Here is a 22,352-nt window from a genome sequence, read left to right as displayed (position 1 = left end):
AGATTACTCTGGGAGAGTGAATGAACAGGAATAAGTCTCTACAAGAAAGCTCAAGGGAAGGAGTGGCTTGCTAACACTTCCAATTTTTACACCAGAATGTCTTTTTATTGGACTTCTGGAGTCAACTCTCAGAAAATGCTTTTTTCCCTCCTTGTTTGCAATGGCTGGCAGTGAGATCTGGTCCAGAACTGTGACCCTGTAGATCCGGTGTGACCAATTTGTGAGAATGGTCTGGCCAGAAGATGTGTGTATTTATGTATGAAAATCTGAGCTTGCATGCCTCAGACGATGTAATAACTAGATTAGGAAATCCATAGTCATTTCTAAGGAAGGAGAGAGCAGTTATATATTGGAAAAATTGAGAAATGCCAGATTGAAGAGCCTCATAATTTAATAAAGTGTATTAGTCTAGTATCTCAGGCAAATCTGCCCTCCAAGTTCACAGCTGTGGTAAGTCTTGAGTGCTTTCAGTGTTTTATGTTGTACAGAGCCCTTTATTGGAGCAAACATTCAGCAAATTGACTGAAGTTCCTTAACTGGAGCCATAGGAGAAGGGTTTGGGCCATCTGGTTTTATGGTTGTGGGGTATGAGCTAGCTGCTTGCAACTGTGCTCTTTGACAGAGTAAGTCTGTAGAAGGCTGTCCTGATCAGAACCTTAAATTTTTCTACCAAAGATAAGTGTCTTCTGGCATAACAGTAGACCTCTTAGGTACTAAGTACCATAACAGAACTCCTGTAATAGGAGTTTGGTGTTATAAAACCATCTTTTCTTAATGGACGTCTCTGTTCACAGTTAGTTGGCATATTTGCTTCTTCACAGTTAGCAAAGTGCTGCATTAGGTACCTGTGATTCTGTATTTGGGAGCAGAGGCTCAGGAGGAAACTTCTGCATCTGTAGCTTTGCGTAGTGCTTTTCCAGTAGCTGGGCATGTAATCCTGTCCATGCATTTTCCAGCTGGCTGGCAGTGCAGCAGGCTCAGGTAGCAGTGAACCTGTCTCAGAAGGAACTGCCAGATCACAGACCTGCTCCAGTTACAGGGCCTGGCTGGTGCTGCATTTGCTGGGGTAACCCCAGGAGCAACCGCTAAGCTAAGCCGCTCTGGGCAGGCAGTCCTGGCTACTTGAAAGTACAAATTTTACTAGAAATAAAGATTAAACTGAATGTATCGGCCTTGTTCATGTTAGGATAAAATATTTGCTCTCATAACCTATGGTTTTTGAGGTCACCTTGACTCTAAAATGCAGTTGAACTTTTCCTTGAAATTACAGCACTGAAATGTAAGGACAAATACTTCCCATTCAGAGTTTTTCCTGGTACAGACAGACATGAATGGGATGTTACCTGGCGTCCATCAGTCACTGCTTTCATAGCTGGTTCTAATTTTACCAGGACTGATGAGTAAGGTGCTGCTCTGGAGGCCATGTGCAAGAGGGTCTTGACTTTTGTTATAGTGTTCTTTGAGCTGTTACAGCATTTATCTGTTAAACACTTTTCACGGTGCTAATGCTAGGGATGTTGGGCTACACTTGGGTGGGCGGAGGAGGCAGGAAGGTGTGAAGAATGGACACAGAACTCGCCGAACATCTTGCTAGTGGACTTGAGCATGTCCTTGCCTACTGTGGGGCAGTGTGCCAGCCTTTGTATTTGGGCTTTACACAGTACTCAGGATAGCACACAGCTGGGACTGTGAAATGAGATTTAGATGATGTTCAACTCAAATAGTCTAGACAAAAACTTTTATTCCAGCATTTTATTACATTTTCTCATGCATCCCTTTACCTCTTACCTCAGTTCTGAGTTTACTAACTCTTCTCTGTCACTGTAAGAAGATTTTGTTCTTTCCATCCTCTGTTATATCCTGTGTATTGATCTTCACTGTTGTGATGCCAAAAGCCATTGTCTTCCTTGCTCATTTCTCTCTCCCTGGGAAAATGTTTCTCATGGTGGGAAACTGAGAGCAATTGGTCCTGACAAATAAGAGCCTCTGCTCCTTTTTTTTGTCTTTTGGTATGTCTGTGGCAAGTGTCTTGTTAAAGGGTCTACCTGCTAGAAGCAGCCATGTATTGTTCTTGAACTATTGCAAACAATTATACATCTGAGTACAAATGAATAACCAGGAAGCCTTAAATGATTCTGTGTTACAGTATTTTTTTTCCCAGTCTGTTTTTTAAGAATAAAAAAACTGGCTGGTTTGGGATTATCCCAGAATATCTTGGACTTGTAAATGGCTCCATAAATTTACGTTTGCAAATTAAAACAAAATTCACTTTTCCTTGTATGTTTTTCAGTTACATATTATAGAAGATTCAAGTTCAGTTTCATTTAAAAAAAAAAAGAACCATAATTTATGGATCCATGGGGTTGTTTGAAAGTCATTGCAAATTAGACCTGTAAAACACCTCTTATTTACTGTCATCTCAAGTGTAAAGGCACTTATGTGAAAGATCTGATAACTCATGTGTTGATATGGATTATCTCTGTGACCCTGGGACCTTCAAAATCCTTGCCATAGTTGTGATAAAAAGGTTGACTCTGAACTTGGACCACATTTGCATAATTAGCACTTCTGGAGCTCATAAGATTTGCTCAGTTTACACGATAATTTTATATGAACCTGGTTTTTATTTTGTCTACTAATGCTGAGTCAGACTGGGCAAATGCTTTTTGTGCTTTGTCAACTGTAGGTGCATGCAGCACCTTGGGGTATGTTGGCAACCCAGTGTTTGGCTGACAGAGCTCCAAATATTTGATAACATCTGAAGTGGCCATCTTGCAACAGGGAGCACAGAAGATGTTTTTGCAAACTATGAGCCTGAAACATCAGCTAGTCATTGCTACTGTCTTATCTGTTCTTCTGTTGAGGTGCTATACCATACAGAAATATTTCAGACAATGACAGTGAACACTGCTGTAATATGTCAGCTGGTGGAAGATGCTCAAGTCTCAACTCAGATTACCATCTAGTAAACAGACATTTCTGGGGGGTTGTGGGAGAGGGGTGTGGGGTGGGAAATGTGTGGAATGAGAATATGTAAGAAGTTGTTTGTGGTATGCCATCTTTTCCACTGAATCAACTGAAGTAATTGGCAGAAGAATTTGCTTACTCAATTGTTACATCTTATGGAGTGCCCCAATAAGTCTCTGCTCACGTTTGTTGAAAATTAGGTATGACAATTTAAGCTCTAATGCTGCTAGCTGCTCCATGCAGAGTTTTCTACTTATTCCTCCTTTGGTGTTTTTTCGTAAGGAAATACCTGTAATGAGGGAACCCAGTAACTAAACAAACAATTTTTTGTATTAACTGGTGGCTAATGGGGTGGCAACAATTAAAATGAGCTGAAATGGAGAGCTTTAAGGACTGCACTATATATGTTGTCCATGTATTCACAACATTTCATCTTTGAGGGAATGCTTGTGATGTTTTTATCTGAATTCTAAACCCCAGATTCCCAAACTGATAAATTGAATTGTAAGATGTGATTTCAGATGCATTTTTTTCCTGCATAGCCTTATGTAGTGGACATGTGCCTTATTCTGTGGCATTTGGATGTTTTCAGCAGCAATGTTGAGTCTGTCCAGATAACACTTGGTCATATCAGTGGGCTGGAGGTCTCCAGGTGGACCCTAACCTGGCTCTTCTGCCCCCATAACATTATCATAGCATTCTCTTCCTTTGAGTTTAGCATTATCAAGAAGTTACTGACAGAGCAGAATGTACGTATTTCATAAGTCTTCCCCATCTTCTGGCTGATATGTGCCCTGTTTGGAAAAGAGACTGAGCTTTCTGTCTTCAAACCAAGATCACTTGTCTAGAACTTTGTGTGGATGGATGTACCCAAAGGGTTTGTCTGGTAATGTGGAAGGCTACATGCTTGAGTTTATAGCTGAAGACTGAAGTCTTTGCCAAAAATTGTTACAGCAATCCAGACTTAAAGGACCCATGATCTTGAAAGTCTTCAAGTTAATTTCCTGTGCAGCTTAGTCCTGGTGCCACCTCTATCCCACAGGTTGTCACTGCTGTTTCTAAAAGCATTTGCAACTGCTTATTTCATGTGATATCACTGTTGCTTTGAAGCCAGTATGTGCTGGAGGGGGAAAGTGTATAAGCAGTCTTACCAGAAGGTGGTGGGTGTTGCAAGAGACTCCTCCCAGCATAAGTACTGTAGGTGTTGGTGCTCCCTGTGCTTTGCTTTTTCAGAGCGTAGATATTTAGCCCAGAAACAGACACTTTAGCACTGGCAGGAAAGAAGCCTAACCTGTGAATTGCTGATGTAGTATTTCTTTTACAAAAGATCTGTATTTTTCACTTTTCAGTGTCTCTACATTCTTCGCTCTTGTCATTTTCTCTCATTGTTGGAGGTTTCCTTAAGCAGAACTACAATAATCCCATGATATCTGTCAGTGCCTTCACCCACCCTCTGAGTCAATCTTTGCCAATAATTTTAATGAGGGATTTGATGTTGGCCAGGGCTGATCTGGTATGTCCTTGTTGAGGATAGGAGGGACCCATGGATGTGTAGATCCAGGAACAGATTGTAAAGCATTAGTTATTCAGTTAAATTCCTAGACTGATGTTTATCAAATGGGTTGTGTGGTTTTCCACTCCAACTTTCAGATAAGTTGCCTTTTTTTTTTTGCTTTTTTGATTGTCTGGCAAGTTGTGTTTGAAGGGCAAGAGTAAATGGTGAGAGCAGCCAAGTACGGGAGCTGAGAGGAGCAGGACATGATAACAGCAAAGCTTTTCATAGAAAGCTGTTATGGGGGACCAAGTTCAGGTTACATCAAGGCTGACAGGGCCACAGCATGTTAGGATGGTTGGCTGGGCTCCTCTGGTGGCACTTGTCATCATCCATGGGCTCATACCTCTGGGTGAGCAATGCTGTCTGAAAACTAGCCACAGAGCTCACTGCCTCAGGTAATGAAGTGGTGTATTAAACTTCAGCATGGTGCTCATTGATATTTCACCCTTGTCTAAGGGAGCCATGACTCCTCCCCTGCAGGAGCGCCGTGTCAGGGTGTGGGATCAGCCTGTCCTGGGCATGCTGACAGATGTGGGCAGGAACAGCAGCAAAGCAGCCTCCACAGCCAGTTTCCCATGCCGAGTGTTTTATGGCTTGAATCTCATGTTTGCCTCCACATTAATGTTTCAGTTCATAATGAGTGATGACCTGATTACAGTATCTGAGAGCTCATTTTAGAGTGAGTCATGTTTATTGGAGCTACCAGACTTAAAAGGGACTCGGAGCAAGACACGTATTTGTTTTATCGGTGCACAAAACTTCTGGGTAATTAGGAAGAGCCATCTTAAAAGCAAAGGAAGATGAGAGATATCAGTGCTTGTGGTGATTAAAACTGAAACTACAAAGCTCGTAGTAGCTATATTATACGTTAACAAATGTGTGGTAGCATCAGCCCAAAACGTGGGCAAGTAGTGTCATTTTTTTTGTCCTCAGTAAGGACGTGCTCTGTGTACTCCTGCTTGTCAACATGGGTCATTGGCATGCTGAAGCTACAGGATCTGTTTTGTGTGTGGTCTCCATTTGGAGAAGAAAGTATTTTAAATATCATTAGTGCATAATGAAGTGAAAGTGGTCTACTGTGACTCCATTTTCTCATGTACCTCAGATAGATTGGATCACTTTTCTTTTCTCAGGTTCAAACTTCAATATATGTATGTTCTTGTAAAGCACTCTTGCTTTGTTATGGTGTCTTTTACCCAAAGTGCTCATATCAGCTCAGGATGGTGTTTACCCACTAAATGAAGAAGTTGCATCAGGGAAATGCTGAAAATTACTCGTGGCTTGCATGATCTGTGTGGCAGTACAAATAATAGTGGCCAATAGTGCATTTGGGAAGGAGAGGGTCTGTTTTTTTATCAGTGATGTTTCTTGTTCTCAGCTTGTGGCCTGCTGCTGAAAGTGGCTGGCCCAGCCCTATTTCCGTCCCCACCCTGTGTTTGCATGAGAGTGGCTGCAGATGTATAGCAACTCAGATCAGAGATTTGATCCTCCTAGAAGTGAGTCTCTTCATAGCTCTTGTTTTTTTCAGAAAGGTCAGCTCCTCGTTCTGCTTCATGGACGCAGCCATAGGATTGTCAACTCTTGGCACAAACTGATGGGAACATGTGGCTGAGAAATACAAGGGAGGGTAGGATAAACTCTTCTGGCAGTCATCAGTGTAAATAGGGTGTTGTTTTGGTAACTGGTTTATAGAGAAGACACCCTTCAAAAGCCTCACGCTGTGATTGAAGCTCATCCAGAAGTCAGTAGTACTGTACTGCCCTGCAGATTCAATGCTGGAAACATCTGAACTTCTGTAAGGATTGAGGTTTTGCTCACAGAGGACCTTTTACCTACAAAGAGGGTCATGAGGCAGTTAATGATCAGGGATGCTTTCAGTTGGAGATGTGCAGAGAGTCATGTTTAATAGGCTGGGGCAGTGCTGTTATGGGAGGTGGTGTGGTTCAGCAGTAAGTAGGGGTATGAATACCATATCTCCTTCATTTGATTACAGCCCTTATCACAGGGCCTGTCGATGAGAGGCAGCCCAGTCTGCATGTTAACAGCTTGCTGAAGCTGCAGCTGGCTCCCAAGTTGCCCTTGAGACAACAAATGCCCTTGCATTGTCTCCATCTCTACTTCGGTGGCTGTGTTTAGCATGAGGCTGCTCCATCCAGTGCTCACTTCAAACTTGTGTTTGGGAGTCTTTAAACTTCTCTGAGTATGTGCAAGCTGAAACTGTCAGCTCCCAGCCATAACCCCACCTGTTTGAAATCTCCTTCTTACCCAAAAACCAAGTGATGGACAAAGTGTGATATGTGCTTGGTATGAGCAAGTGGCACTTAAGGAATTCATGCTATGGAGAACAGCACCTTCTTGATCATCTAAATATCTTTGTGTGCCAAAAAAGTCTCTTGTGGAGGAGGGACAACTATGCTAATTTCTCTTCTGCACTATTTAGTATAGGTTTTCAGTAAAACTGCTCTAAATTGCCTTGACTCATGTGTAACTTGATATGGGTTTCTCTTTGCAGCTATTGTGGATGATGAAAGGCTTTCAGCGGAGGAAATGGATGAGAGGAGGCGTCAGAACATTGCTTATGAGTATCTCTGCCACTTAGAAGAAGCAAAAAGGTAAGTAAATGAAAGTGCTCTTATAGCTGACCTTTAAATACAGAAGTTCAGGCCTGCTGTGTTCTTGAGTGTTGTGATGCTTAAAATAACTTTTGCATTACTTCGATTAACTTAATGTTGGAATCGTAACACTTCAGTGTGAGAAACAAATGACCAATATGAAAAGCTTTCTTCAAAGAAAGGGTTAAATCAAGAAAATCTCTTCACACTCACTGTGGTGACCAGCATCAATGAAAGCAAAGGCTGGGTGTTAAAACCTAGGGCTGTGGTTTTGTGAGAAGCTGAGTCAAGCTTGTGTGACTGACTGGGGAAATGCTTTTGCTCTTGGCCACGTGGTCCTACTCCCTTCTAGTTGCTCGTGCTTTTGTGGACTGACTTGGGTTGCCAAGATGGCAGATAATCACCTGGGCTCTTACTGGGTTAATGATCCATATCAGCTCAGTGTTTCGGTGGTGGCGTATGGCAAGTGCATACAGGACAGTAAAGAGAACATACAATCTACTCTTCTTTTAGCTCCTCTGACCCATTGGTCAAGACTTGTTACTCCTCTCTTCAAGTGACAGTCTGTGATGAAGCGCTGATTTTTCAAGGACACCAGGATTTTAGTACTGTTATGCAATTGTGCCATCCTATCTACAATTCACTCTCAAAACACATTCAACAATACTTTTGTAACTATTAAGCAAGAAAACAAGGTGGAATATCCTTGTGCTTTTGGAGTAGCTTAAAATGCTGCTATTATCATTTGTAAAAACATTTCACACTCAGTGTTGGATCAGAATTTTTCAAAGATGCCTGTTGTGCTCCATTGCTCCTGTATGGCTCTGTTGGTAACTATCCCACTTCTGATCTGCATCAACAAATAGATAGGGAACATTATTGCTCATCTTCAGTTGGGTGCCTCTTCTAGAAATTTCTGTATGCAAAAGGAAACTTGCATTTTGACAATTAGTAGTACAAGCTGTAAAACCTAGGAACCATCAGTGTGATGAGAAATCACAGGAACATTAGAAAGGAGCAACACAGGGTACATCAGTCAGGAATCAACTACAGAAGAGTGCACTGGGTTTTGTGTCCACACTGCTCCCCACCATCATTCTGGCACTGACAGTTACCTTTCTAGCAGCCATGGGGCAACTAGCTGCCATTTACCTTTTCCTAGACGTGTTATAAGTCAGGCTTTCTTATTTCAATTTGCTATTCATTCTGCTGTCCCACTCAATGCTGTCCATTCTGGCAGCAGTATGATACTTGCCCTACTCTGTGTACTCCTGTTGCCTGCATCATGCAGTTGCAGGAGATTCCCCTGGTCAGCTGAGTCAGCTGGCTGTGCTGGCAGGAAATTTGAAGCTTTTTTGCTGAGTTAGTTTTCTAGTGGTTTAGTGAGCTGAATAGTCTGATCAAGGGGTCAGAGCAGAATCAGTGCTAGCAAAAAGAAAGAGATGGAGTGCAGCAGGGCTCCTCCTTGCATGCTGAGTGGAGGATCAGCTTAACCACCTCAGGAAACCTCACTCTTTAGTCAAGTTTTGATTTTACTTAGTGTACTCCATTTTTTGCAAGTCTACAGCCTGCTGACCTCTGGCACGACAGGAATAATTAGTCTACAGATCCAGCCTTTTCTCTTCTATTGCTATTATTACTAATTTATCTTCCTGATTTTTTTTTCTCCCTCTTCACTTCCCAGGGCTATCACTTTGAACTCAAGTTCTGTAGTTCTTCCTTTGAAGCATCCCTTGACACTTCATGAGGAAATGTTTTAGAATTACTGAATTAAATTAGCATCTGCTATGAGTAACCTACCTTCTCTTCCTTGTATTTATTTTCATAGGGATTCATGCCACTAGTGGTTTTCCAGAGGAAACAGCTTTAGTTCCACTAGCAGGTGACAGGACTCACAGCAAACACTTAGTCAATAACTCCTAGGGCTGTCAAGTACCTGGAAGAATTTCGGGATGTCAGTTTTTGAAATTTACTCTTTAAGTTAATTGTCAATGCTACTGTATAAGGTGTATGAGTGCTGCAGCATAAGAGACCTTGTGGTTCCTTGGCCAGGCATTGCTGAGGGGTAGAGTTGTCATGGGTTGAGCTAATGCAGCAGCACAATGCTGCTGGATGTCCTATTTGGGTGCCTTAGCATGGTGGTGATTTGGCAGGAAATGTATTTTATATATTAAACACGATATATTTTAAACAAGACGAGGGAGAACTGCTCCTGGTCAGTGGTTTGAATCTGCTTACAGCACAGAATCTGCTTACAGAACAAGGTGATGGCTGCCCAAGCAAGCAAGGAAGAGGGCAGGACTGCATGGAGAGAAGAGGATGATGGAGGCTGTGGGGACTCTGTCAGATGGACAGAGCTGCTGTGGAAGAAAAGAAGGTGAGGGGGGCTTTTCCCTTCACTGTAAGCTTCTGGAATAATTCAGTTGCATCAGAAAACTCCCTCCTGAGAGGGGTTCTTGTTAATGTGGAAACACCACAGCAACATGCCGTGATGAAAACTTGAAGAAACAAGCAGAAATGGCTGCATCTCATAACTGTGTAGCTTCTAGCCCTCCTTGACTGCAAAGAGAATAATGTGAGCAGGGGTGGTCAGGGACAGGCTGGGCAAAGGTGGTGCCAGGTGGGTACATGGCAGAGATGGTCTGCTACTCCTCTGTTGGAACAGCAACAGAGGAAAATATCACATCTCTTCTCACTGCAGTCATTGCACACAGTGCCATAGCTTCTCCAGCAGCTGCAGCATTCTCCTTGTAACAGAGCCTGAATGAACCCAGAGGCGCTAGGAAGCAGCGGAGGTGCTAGGAAGCAGGAGAGCAACCTTGGAGGGAGTAGCAGGGCTGTAATTCAAACTGGCAAAGCAGGACTGGTGTGCACTTGGGAGACCTGGTTGCAGGCTGACTCATCAGTACAAGAGGGCTCGTGTGCTTTGGCTGCACTAGGTGTGAAGCTCCAGCCGATGGGCCAGCATCTGCAGATCTCCTGGGCTGCACGTTGGTGCTGGTGGGACTGGCAGAGCAGGGGAGCAGGAGCTGGTGGAAGAGGCAGGATGGTGCCTTTGGCCCCAGGCTGTGAAACAGCCCATTGCTGCAGGCATTGCCCTGCTGCCTGTGCCCTCCTGGGTGATACTGGGAGCAGGAACCGCATCTTTTACATACCTGATCTAGATGCTTGATGTCTGTTTAGTTGTACACTTTTTTTGACACCTATAAAGCCTGAATGGAGAGGCATCTTTCAGCATTCATGGATCTATAGATAGCAGTGACAATAAATAGAAGAAATTACTAAAGCAAAGCAATTTATTTCCATTTGGTTGGCAGCTGCTGAAACAGCTAAGCAGCAGTGAGCAAACACAAGGGGCTTTGGTCCATATTGAAGATGAATAAATACTGAAATAAACAACTAATAGCAGAAGACTGGGGTGAAGTGTGGTTTTATATACAATACTAAGACAGGGTCTATGCTCTCTGGCAATATTTGTAATCAAAATATTGTTTTATAGCAACTCTGCACTTCAAAATGCCAAAGTTAATTAAAACGGTGAAGAATGTGTACTTTCAGCTGTTTTTTAGACCTCTAGCTTGCACACTTCCTTCCTGTAGTCCAGCTTTATTAAAAAACTTTCTGAGTTTAACATGAAAGGAGAATCCTCCTGCTGGTAGCTGTTTCTGCAAATAGTATTTTCTGTGCTAGGCATAGTATCTGTTTTATATATATATATAATATAGGAAATTGTTTTTTAAACACATTGAACAGGCTTGTAATATCTGCAGAGATCTCTAATATCTGAATAGGGTGTTACATTTGATACTGGAGAAAAAACATTTTCTTCTTAGATTGTTAATCCTTTTTTGCCTAATAGCATCTGAGGGTTCTCTTGCTCATAAGACATTGGGTTATAAACTTTCCTTAAAGGCAAGAGTAATTCCATGTTGCAAAAACGGAGAGTTCTTGGTATCCTTAAGCTCCTAAGAAGAATAAAACTAAACACTTAAGAGTAGGGATTTCTTCCTTCAAGCAATGTAAACGCATCTACAACAGAAGCTCACCAACAGTTGCATGAATATATTTCAGTATCTTTTGGGAATTTTTTCTTTTAAATGATAAAGGCTTCAAGTAGGCAATAAGTAACAGCTGGGCCACAGACCTTAATGCCTTATTGGATGAGGCTAATTGTAACAGATAATCTGTGGAAAGGAGGATCTTGTGGTAAGTTTTATCTCTGTGATGCCCAGAACATCAGATTCTATCTCAAGTTTGGCTTTTGCTGTTGCTTGTCTCTTTGCACTTGTGCAATTACCTCTCTGTGAATGATAACACAGATTTGAGGGTTTTTACTGTGATTAAAGCTTTGGCAATAATGCAAATTGAATTTACAATAAAACTGTTGTAGCTGATTAGGGTTATAATCATCCATAATTAAGGAGGCTCTATCTCTTGGTTTCTTGGAAATTATACCTTCTTGTGCTAGGCTTGAATTTGAACCAGAGGAAGCCTTATTTTACTAACCTTGCCTCTATGCATGAAACTAGCCAGATTTTTATGATGTATCTACTGAAATTTCATAATCAGAACTGCCAACATCTTCTTTTATTTCTTTCTTTACTTTCTTATTGACTTGTTAAATAGGACAAGAACTTGTGTGGAACATTGAAATTAAAAGGTAACGAAGACAATGAAGGAAAACTAACCTGGGAATTTCTTTTGAGAAATTTGGAAGTGAAATCAGAAAAGAATGAGGATTTACTGTGCAATAGGAAATCAAATAATCCATTTTAGATTTTAGAACCTGCTGCTTTCATCGTGCTGGGTTTTATTAAATTGGTTTGCAACGGCTATTTGCAGTATTGGTCACTGAGATCACAGTTGGAAGCTGCTGTGTGAAAATGTACATGCAGTTTAATATGCTTAAAAGGTCAAGCCCTGAAGTGCTTAACTGGTTCAGTTAAAGCTAATAGTTTTGTGGTACCATAACACCACAGAAAGCTTTAGTTGCTCCAGTTGTCATGACTGAGGGGTTATTGGGGGTTTGCTTTGGAGCCCACCCTGTTACTGGGGGGAACTGATACCCTGATAAGGCTTGGTACAAACACTGAACCTGCCAGGCTGCTTGCTTCCATTTCTCCACGTTTAGGCAGTGGTAACTGTGCAGCCCTGGATGCTCATGGGTAAATCAACACAACTCAAATACTCTATTTTATGTCCATTTCTTTCATACTGCAGAAAATCTTTCAAGCTTTGTGCTTAAAGGTAAATCTATAATATTGTAATACAGCTGTACAACTAGCTGACTCTAAGCAGAAAATAAGATACTTCCTGGTTGTCTGGTTTGTATGAGTTTGTCTTAAAACCATTCTTGGAGTAGCAGTCGACTGACATTTTTGTAGATTATGTACTTTGGATCATCTTCCCCGTCTCTGCCTTATGTCTAATAAAACCTGCAAGCCTCAGCTCTGTAAAGGCCAAGTGTTTGAAATTAAGATGCTTCATGAGATGAAACTCTTGGATTAATCCTTATCTGGCCATGATGTACACGTCCTTGAAATATCAGTTATATACTCAGTCTTCAGAGTTATTGATCAGCAAGTATACTTGTTGTTTCATGCCTTGATCCTCAAAGGTACTCATCTAGCAGACCGCAAGCTACTGAGTTGAACAGGTTTTTGTTCCAGATAGTTGTAGAATTGTGCAGATATGCCAGAGTTTTCATATGCAAGTGTCAGTGGTATCAATCAGTCCAAATAATTGCTTGGATAGCAATATTTGCATATGAAAAGTCTTACTATTAGGATCTGAAGGAGACAAACATTTGTGCCACCATGAGAGAGCTGTTTCTGTACAGGATGCATTGACTTGCTCATTGGGATGTTGAGGTAATTCCTGCACATATTATGGGTCACTGCTCCGTGTGTATAGATGTTGGATAATGCTGCTGAGTATTGATGGATGTGACCTTTGTTTTTTGGAGACTAAACCATATGGCACTTAACCTATAACATGCTCCGAAGCTAATAGTACAGTCATTTCAGAGCCACTACTTTCCTGAAGCTTTCCACTTTTGTTTTAGGCAGTACCCTCATGTAAAAGGATTTTTTTTAACAGAAGAGTGACCAGTATGGAATCTAGTTTTGTGCTCTAACACCCTCATATTGGTATATTGTAAGTCCAACTTCACCAGGAGAGCACATGGCACTTTCATTTCTCCTTCGCTTTCCCCTTTGCAACTTGGATTATCTGCTGTGCAACTCAAAAGCGGGATTGCCTTTGTACTCTGCTGTGAGCCTAGCTCCCTGTCAGAACAAGCTAATGGCTTCATTCTGCACCATGAGTTCCTATTTAATATTAAGCATAACCTGAGGGGGCCTCATTAGGGAGTGAATTGTAGCCGAGTCATCATGTCGTTGTACACAGTATTGTGGAGTAGGGAAGCAGGCTGCAAGGGGAGGATAGTTCCTTGCATGTCACCAACCAAAATTTCCACATCTGTTCTGTTGGCAATGGTAAAGGAAAGCCTGGGGCTGAATTGTGTATGGAGGAGTGTAGCTGTAGGTATTTGAGGTAGCAGATGGACTGAAGATTTGCATCTTTTTTTAAAGGGATTCATATGAGGTTCTTGTTGGGAAGAACCTGTGACAGTAATTGTGAGCTGGAGGGGTGCTGTTTTATTTTTTTGCTTGGAGTTTGGAGGACTTTACTGTTGCTCTTAACCTTTGGGTGGTCCTTCTGCACTGTTTGAACTCTGCTCAGTAAGACAGGGTGTATGCTATGCTGTTCCTATACTTTTGAAAGTAGACAAAGCTTTTGCTGGCTAACCTGTTAATAATGGAACAAATCACAATATGGATGCTGGGTGTACATGCTCTGTGCTAGTACCACATGTGCCGGACTGTGGGCTGCAACAGCTGCATGCTGCATTGCTGCTGTAGATGACCTGCAAGTGGTGCATGTTGCCTGGCATGTATGCCATCATGCTGCAACTTCAGTGCAACCTTCAAAGAGCTTTGTTAAGGGTTGTGTGTCTGTTTGCTTTGGACCAGAGAAGGAAATTACCTGGGATGATGGAATTTGTTTTTTAACAGATCCCTTGCAGAAGTGTGCTTTTCATATGCTAAGATTCTCCTTACCCAGCTCTCTCCTGGAGAGCTGTTGATCTTTGGAAAAAGTGTTTGTTAATGTCCTTGCAGAAACTGTGGTGGGGAGATGTAAATGGCTCTTCATAGATCAGAAGAGATGAAGCAGCTGCTTGCAGCTTTGTGCAGCTGAGCAGCAACTTGACCTTTGTAGCACTTCTTTGAGTGGACTGTTGCTAGTGGTGAGGAGCTGAAAGGCATGTGCTGGTGGAACCTTACTCTATTGGAAACAAGGAATTGAATGCTGACAAGAAACCAGCTTTCTAGAGCAAGAATATTTTGCTACAGCTTTGAAGATGCAAGAAATCCAGGTTCCTATGACTTGCTAGTGAGTGGTTTGGGTCTGGAGATTCTAAAATCGGTCCAGTAATTGTTGAGATTTTCAAAAGAACTGTGCTGATGTATCTCTACTTCTGGATTGGAAAAATGACCCAAGGACTGGAAGGGGTGGTGCTCACTGAACGTACAGGGGTGAGTTCACAGCTAGCTCTAGCTGCAGTTACTGCGGGCAAGTGTGTTGTGGGATAAAGCAACTGTTGAGAGAGATAAGTCTGAGTTCCCTTAAAATCAATTCTGGTGCAAGTATGTCAGTCTGCTTACTGGAGAAGGAGCAACATGACAGTTCACATCTACTGCTTTAGGTGTGGAGTAATGCTAGAAAGTGCTTTGGTAATTTTGCTCCACATGGCCAAGTGAATGAAGTGTCAATAGCTACAGCTGATGCAAAACCAACATTATTTCCCATCATGGGGTGAACAGCACTCCTCTGAGGGACTAAGTTGTGGACAGTAATGACTTGAAATTTCTCAAAGCAACACATACTCTGACTTACAACCAAGTTGGTTGAGTTATGACGGGTTATGAGGCTCTGGTGTCTGCTGTTGCTCTCTGTGATTAATATGCTTTAAGATCACTTTCTATTCACATACATTAAAGTTCAAGGATATATTAAAATGTAGGGTATAGCAGTGTCCCAGAGTTGCTAAAATCACATAAGCACCTTGCAGGAGCATAGATATTAGTGAGACCCCTTTCTGATGTGGTGGAGGAACTGCCATTTGAAGCTTATGATGTGGTAGCCTCTCACAATTGCTTTTGCTATTTTTGTTGATAGATGTAGAGATGGGCAATGTGCAGGATCCTATGTAGGACCAAGTAAAAACCTCAAGCGCTCTATCACACAAGGCAGAGAAGGCTGTCAAAACAGACCTTGGTGCTTCACTGTTTACTTGTTTTCCAGCTGCCTGTGCTTCTTTCAGTTGCGTATGCACTTTCTGTAGTGTACAGCTGGGGAAGCTTCAAGGTAATCTCTGCTATCCTGCATTTAACACTGATAGGGAAAAGATTCTTTAAGTCAAGGCATTATTTGGAAAATGTAAATCTTTTATCTGTTCTCTTAGCCATGTTCAGGAACTGGGATGTTTTCTTGAATTAGTACAACTTAATTAAACTTACCCAGCTGCATGTGTGAAGGAATGTTTTCTTTAGAGTTCAAATAAAAAATATTCCTTGCCAAGGCTCTTGTTTTGCAGTTCCAGATCACATGAGGTGGTCAGATGATTTCTTAGAGATCAGTGCAAGTGTAGCTGAGAAAATAACCCAAGGAGGTACCTGTTTCTATTCATTGAAAGAGGAAATGGTGGACCAAAATCCTTGCTGTAATTCCCCACAGCCTATATGTCCAAAATTATTTCTGTGCTAGACACATGATAAAGAAGGAAGAAAGCAGTTGTCTTTGTTTGCAGCAGCATCAGCACATACCACTTGATGTGTTGCACTGTTTCTACTGCACACTTCCATTCTTGATTAGTAAGGCCTGAAATTGGATTCAGAAGTAGACACAGAACTGAGGGACTTTTGAGTCTCACAAATTTGAACCTGGTTGAGGGACTGTGAATGAATGGGACTGCTCTCAAGTTTGACATGCTAGGAAGGATTTCGGGAAGCTTCCAGTAGCTGTATATACTAGGCAGGTCTGGGCTCAGAAGCTGAAACCTCTACTAGTAGCAAGTGTAGCAACTTCACTGGCTTGAAGGGGAGAATCTTGGGGCTTTTCATTTTTGAGCTGAGAAGTGTTGACAAATGAGTTTTTACTATGGCAATGAGTACAGTTGTATTCTGGCAGGCTGATGGTTACCTACATGCATAACTTTCCAGCTGCACAGAGGACAAATAGCTAGGCTACGCTGGGATAAGAGCTCATAGATTTGTGATTGTAAAGATGTGCCATAAAGGCTTGAGTTGCAGAAGTATCCAACTCTTTTTATGACAGTGGAAGTGAGAGCCTGGACTTTAATCCTGGTTCTTATTGTTCCCACCTGGATTGCTGTGGGTTTTGTTTGTTGGTGGTGCCTGCCCCTAGAGGGAAGTGACAAATCTAGTCTGACAGCTTGAGCGCTTCTGCCATCTAAAATTTCTAATTCTGTTATTTCTAAAACTTGATTGCAATCATAGTGGATAGCAGCATTGTAATGCTAGATGCCTTAAATAAAGGTGTAAAAGGAAATCTGTGGTAAATGAAATTGCCTTAAAAACAGTGCTTTTCATTACCTTTAGTGTTCTGCTCCCTAGCCATTTGCCTGTCATAGTGGCAAAGGCAGAATTCTTGCATGAAGATCGTAATAGCTGTTGCAGTGCCTGCAGCCAGGCAGCCTTGCTGCACAAAAACCACGCTGCTATGGCACAAGTATGCTCCAGGGCATTGGTGTGTTTGCTTCTCAATGGAGAAGAATAGGGAGAAGCAGTGGGAACAAGGAGGGAAAGGGAATGGTGCACTAGAACCACACAAAATATACCACAGGCTGCCCTTCCCTACCTCCTCTGCGTGCCAGCCTTGCCCACCCACAGGACTCATTACTGGTCATACGGAAAGCGTCAGGGCATCAAGTGTATCCTACGTCACCACCTATGGCAGGAGCACCTTTAAAGTCTGTCTGTCAAACAAACTTCTCTAGGATGAGTAAATAGCAAGATTTACATCAGAGGTCTGCACATTGTGCCAAGCCTCTCTTTCTCTGTTAAAGAAACAGAGCACTGAAATAAATTGGAACCTGTGAACATTACAGGCTGGGATGGCTCCCTGTCCTGACAGCTTCCCAACTGCAGATTGCATCACCGTGCTTGTCATGGCCAAAGGAAAGCACAGGACGTTTGACTCGAACGCATCTGCCTTTACGTGATGTACAGACTCGGTCGTGTAGGATTTGCTTTGCAGGCTGTTTGGGGGAGTGCCAGCTCTTGGTCTCAGCTGTGCTCTCCTTGGGTTGGAGTTCAAGGAGATTCGTGACTGAAGCTGGGTTTTAGGACTTCCCTGTTCTGTAGATGTTCACCAGAAAACGGGAAGAATCAACTTGATACACCCACTAACTGAGTTATGCTGTTTTTGGCTACTTTCTAAAGCAGAAATCAAACTCGCTCCATTATGTTGAACATGAAATGTTGGGACAGGGTAAAATATTTTTTGATTAAGTATTGATAGCTCTGAAAGAGCTGTTTGCATTTTTTTAGCTTTTTGAATAATGTGTTTTTACAGTATTTTCTTCCTCCTTCTCCTCCCCGAGACTACTGATTTATCTTTGTGATTAGCTTAACACTGATGGTTATACATGGGATGTTTGCTATCTTTTTTTTAAGAGGGTTTGCACTTCAGTTTGAGTCTTGATAAATGTTAAAGTAAATCACTGAACAGTATTAGTGTATTTCTGTGTTCAGTTCATGTAGCTGGCAGGTCCTTCTTAGTATTCCTGCTGCTTTCTGTCCCCAGACAGAGACCTTGATCTGCTGCTGCTAAATAAATATACTTCTGTTGTGATTCCAATATCAACATTTTCTCTACTTCCTCAGGGTCAAAGTAGTATCACATGATGGTTACTAACATGTATTGCTTTACTTAATGAGAATAGGAAAGATCGTACTTTAAAACAAGAATTTGTTCCAGGAGGTGTTATTTACACCTGGGCTTATACGCATTTATGATGTGAAGAAGAAAGAGGGAGTACAGAGTTTCTGATTATTTTCTAGCATCCTGTGTCCCTTTTCAAAACTGTTTATAGTCAGAGGATTATCGCCAAGTAAGGTGTGGTCTGCTCGAGTTTTCAGTGCCTGAAAGTAGTAGGAACCAACTCATTTGCAGTGGTTACTGGCTGAGATTGCAACAGTATTTTGAATGTCAACAGGAATTGTTTTGCTTCTTAGGAAAACTTGTTAAAGAACATTTTTTTAGACCTTTGCAGAGATGTCTTAAAGGAAAAAAAAAAAATGAGCATGTTCATTCCCATGCAAAAAAACTAGCAAAATAAGGGTAACTGGAAGATTTAACAAGACAATAACATAAGATCCTCAAGAAGAGGCAATAGACAACAGCTGCTGAATTAAGCCTTCTCTGAAACTTGGGAAGGGCTGCCGAAGCACTGTGTACTCACAGAGGTCACCAGAACTGTTATTTGTATTTATTCTGCTTTCTAAAACCCAGGCCAAAATCTGTATGCTAGCAAAAGATTTTTTGATGCAATTTTTGTTTGAATTCTCCTTTAATGCAGAAACACTTGGATCAGTCCATTTCTAAATAAAGACTTTTCCTTTCTTATGATTTGTCATTAGATTTCGAAATATATGGTTGAACTCTGCTGTTGCTTCACTGACTTCCTAAAAACTGTAGATACCTAAATTGCAGTACAGAATTTTCAATAATTCTGTAGTTTCTGGCAAGTTCAAAGATGAAAAAAACTAAAAACTGTCCAGTATTTCTGACCAACATCCATGTGTTGCAAAAGAAACCACTTTCTCAAAGCAGAGTTCACAACGTCCTCTGGTTATTCTGTTTCTATGCTGCCTGTGAACTGGGTGTTCTGGAGGAATCATATCCTCTGAGAAGATCCTGCTTAGCTGGTACTTTGGTAACACGATTAGATTAATAATTAATGCTGAGTGTGCTGTGCGGCCTCTCATATAACTCAGGATATGAACAATTAGGTGACTGCTATTAAAAATTTGCATGCCTGCATCATGAAAGAGTTTTATGGTTCAGCAGCAAGAAAAAGTGCAACAAGGAAATGTGTAGAACATGCGTTGTTTCAATCTGAGTCTATATCTTTCTCTTGCTTACTGGAAAGGCCAGGAGCAGGTGTAAGAGAAAATGTGAGGACTATTTAGGAGTTTTCAAGGAAGAGCAAATTCATTTTGGCATCTCTGCTTTGCCATGCAATTGATGCATATAGAACTGGTATGAAAATGGATCTCCTGTCTACCAGGAGACTAAGAGCAGTTCATTAAAGTAGCCCCCTCTTTTCTAACTGGGAGAGCAACAGGATAAGGTTAAACATTTGGTTAGGCATTGGAACAGGTTGCTCAGGGAGGTGGTGGAGTCACCGTCCCTGGCAGTGTTAAAGGAAAGGTTGGACCTGGTGCTTAGGGACATGGTTTAGTGGGTGACATTGGTGGTAGGGGGATGGTTGGACCAGATGATCTTGGAGGTCTTTTCTAACCTTAATGATTCTATGATTCTGCAATTTTTTCTTTTTTAAACTAAAAGCTATGACAGCTTTTCGTGCTTCTGGTGGGCAAGAAAATTTCAGTTCTTTGAATTAAAAAACATCTTGGCTGATGCTCTTTGTGCTAACTATTAAGATGCTGAAGGAATGACTTCCCTTTATTGACTTTAGGCCACCAAAGATACCACTTCTCAGTTTCGTTTTAAGAGGTGGGTGAACAAAGTTCCTGACCTTTTTCTGCTGGTCACTTCATCTTTATTTTTTTAGCGTATCTTTTTGTTTCAAGTCTGTCTTCAGAAAACTGCCTTTAGCAGGGTAGGAAAAAGCAACAGAGCACATAGAATAAGTCACATTGCACAAGGTAGCTTATGTTGTTTCTCAGATAACCTTTAATTTATGGGTTTCTTCTCCCAGCAAATGGATGAGCTAATGTTGAAATGTGTGAACACTCCATTGCCAGCCACTTTGAGCAGCCCTGTCAGCTGGGCAGGGAAGGCTTTCAGCAGTGGGTGAGATGAAGAGATGTGCAGGCACTGGTCCGCAGCCCTATGGGCTGAGCAGAGGGGTCCTCATCTCCAAGGGCATGTGGTGGGTGGGGACTGTCTCTGAAGGATTTTGTTAAATGGCTTTAGTAGTTCAAGGCCATGTAGTCCTGCCCTTGGTTTGCCAGGGAAACTTGCAATAGTGAGATGGAGCAGTGACTGGTGGGACTGGGGCTGGTTTTCTTGAGCAGTTATAGCAGAACTGTACCCATGCATGGGGAGGCAGCTGTACCCAGGGCTTTTGTCCTGTTGCAGAAGAGGAACACCCATTCTTAAGATGGGCTGAGCAAGGATCTTGGGCGGGGATGCATAAATTCATTAGCAGAACTAGTTGTCCACATATTTAGCATGAGGCATTCAGAGTTTTGAGTGCCACTGTTGAAATAACCATGTGTTGTGTGTAAAATGGCTGTCACCTTCAAGAGAATCCTTTCACAAGGCTAGCAGCTAGTGCATGTCCGTCTGGGGAGCATGCAAGTGAAAGAAGAAAACTGCTTTGTTTAGAAATACAACTTTGGTAATGCCTGATAAAGCACTTTCTAAAATAACAGTTGTTAGAGCTTTTGCACAATACAGCTTTTATCCACGTCTGACATTTAAACATTGAAATACTATTGAGTCAGTGTTGCAGAATGTTTTTGTGATGACCATATTACTCTGAGGAGTCTGATCAAGGAGCCAAAAAGCTGAATAACCTCAGGCATTTTTTTCTCCTGCTGCATCATCTGCTGGAAAAATTTCTCTCAAGGCACATATTCAGAAACTGTGATGAAGTACCCTGACATAGTATGTCCTGGAAAGTGGCTTAATGAATTTAAAGTGCAATTCTGACTTGAATAGAGGTCATGTATTAAAAGTCAAAAGTGCTTGAGCTGGTGATAAAAATGAGCCTTTGTTGCAATTCACTGCAGTTAGCTATGCTGGCTTAGTGCTATGTGTGAACTGTAACAGATTTTCTTAAAGGTAAGAGTCCTAACTAGAGTTTACTAAATTATCGTGATGTAAAACTGTTGAGAACAATTAAAGACTTGTGACTTGATCTGCAAGTAATAGGTGAATGAGCTGGAGCGTAGTGGTGGATTTTCAAGGTTGGAGACTGGAAGAAGTGTTTTTGAATTATAAACTTGGCATACCTGTGCAGGAGTTGAAGATGGATCCTTGCCGCTTCTGAGTGCAGTCGTACAAGAACCACTTAGTGGGTGCTTTGTATTGAACCTGACCTGTTCCTCCACTCTAGGAAAGTGACGGGGGGGATGAGAGGGGACTGATAGATTTGTTCCATTTGACTTGCTTATGTATACAGCTGGCTTGACAGTTTTCCATGATGTGAATGGTAAGGAAACATGCATCCATGTCTCTAAGGATCTCATTAACAGCCTTTCTAGTAAAGATTAAAAATAATAATAGTGATCTTTTAGGCTCAGCCGTTCATTTGCTTGTTTATCTCTGTGCCTGAACTGTTAAAGACAGCAGCATCTCCATTCTAAAGGAGAGAAATCACAGCTAGCAAAACTTTACATCTTTACAAATCTTTTTAAAGATTGAAAGACATTTAATTCTTTAAAAATCTGAGCACTGAAAGGACTAATGTACTTTCAAGAGCATACTTGGTGCTAGGTGCTAAAATATTTCATGGTCTTCTCTGCAACTTTTTTCTTCTACTCTCATTAGGTCTGTGCAGTTAGAAAAACATTTTAGTAAAATGGCATCAGACCTGAATATATACATCTGATTTTACAATATAAATCAGGAGAGAAAGATTCAAACTTTGACACAGTTATTGCATTGCTTAATTCTGCTTTTTTGTATGTAGTCACACTTTTTGCTTTTTAAAAAATACTTGTCAAAATAGGGTATCTGGAACACAGTATCTGGCAGCGGTTGTGCAGCCTTGTGAACTCTGAGTGACCTATTTGAATAGATTAGGGATGAATACAGTGAATATCCTGTCTCAGTATCTATAAAAAGCATTGCACAGTAAGTATGGTGCTGCTCTAATGCACATGGCTTTCTGCTGCTCAGGCAGAGAATGAAAACTTTTGAACATCGTGCAGTGCAGA

General features: G+C 41.6%; 1 protein-coding gene across 6 annotated transcripts in view; it reads left to right on the top strand.

Annotated features, from left to right (window-relative positions):
* IQGAP2 (IQ motif containing GTPase activating protein 2) overlaps positions 1-22,352 on the top strand; it is a 126,966-nt gene that overhangs the window by 14,443 nt on the left and 90,171 nt on the right. For all 6 annotated transcript variants that reach the window (XM_040541768.1, XM_040541766.1, XM_040541764.1 and 3 more), the window contains exon 2: positions 7,035-7,134. In XM_040541768.1, coding sequence (XP_040397702.1) covers positions 7,035-7,134 — 100 coding nt within the window. The remainder of the gene's footprint in view (positions 1-7,034; positions 7,135-22,352) is intronic.

This window comes from Cygnus olor, chromosome Z (genome assembly GCF_009769625.2).
Source record: "Cygnus olor isolate bCygOlo1 chromosome Z, bCygOlo1.pri.v2, whole genome shotgun sequence".
Taxonomy (NCBI): domain Eukaryota; kingdom Metazoa; phylum Chordata; class Aves; order Anseriformes; family Anatidae; genus Cygnus; species Cygnus olor.
Note: the sequence above shows the minus strand (reverse complement) of the source record. Positions and strands in the feature narration are given on the sequence as shown.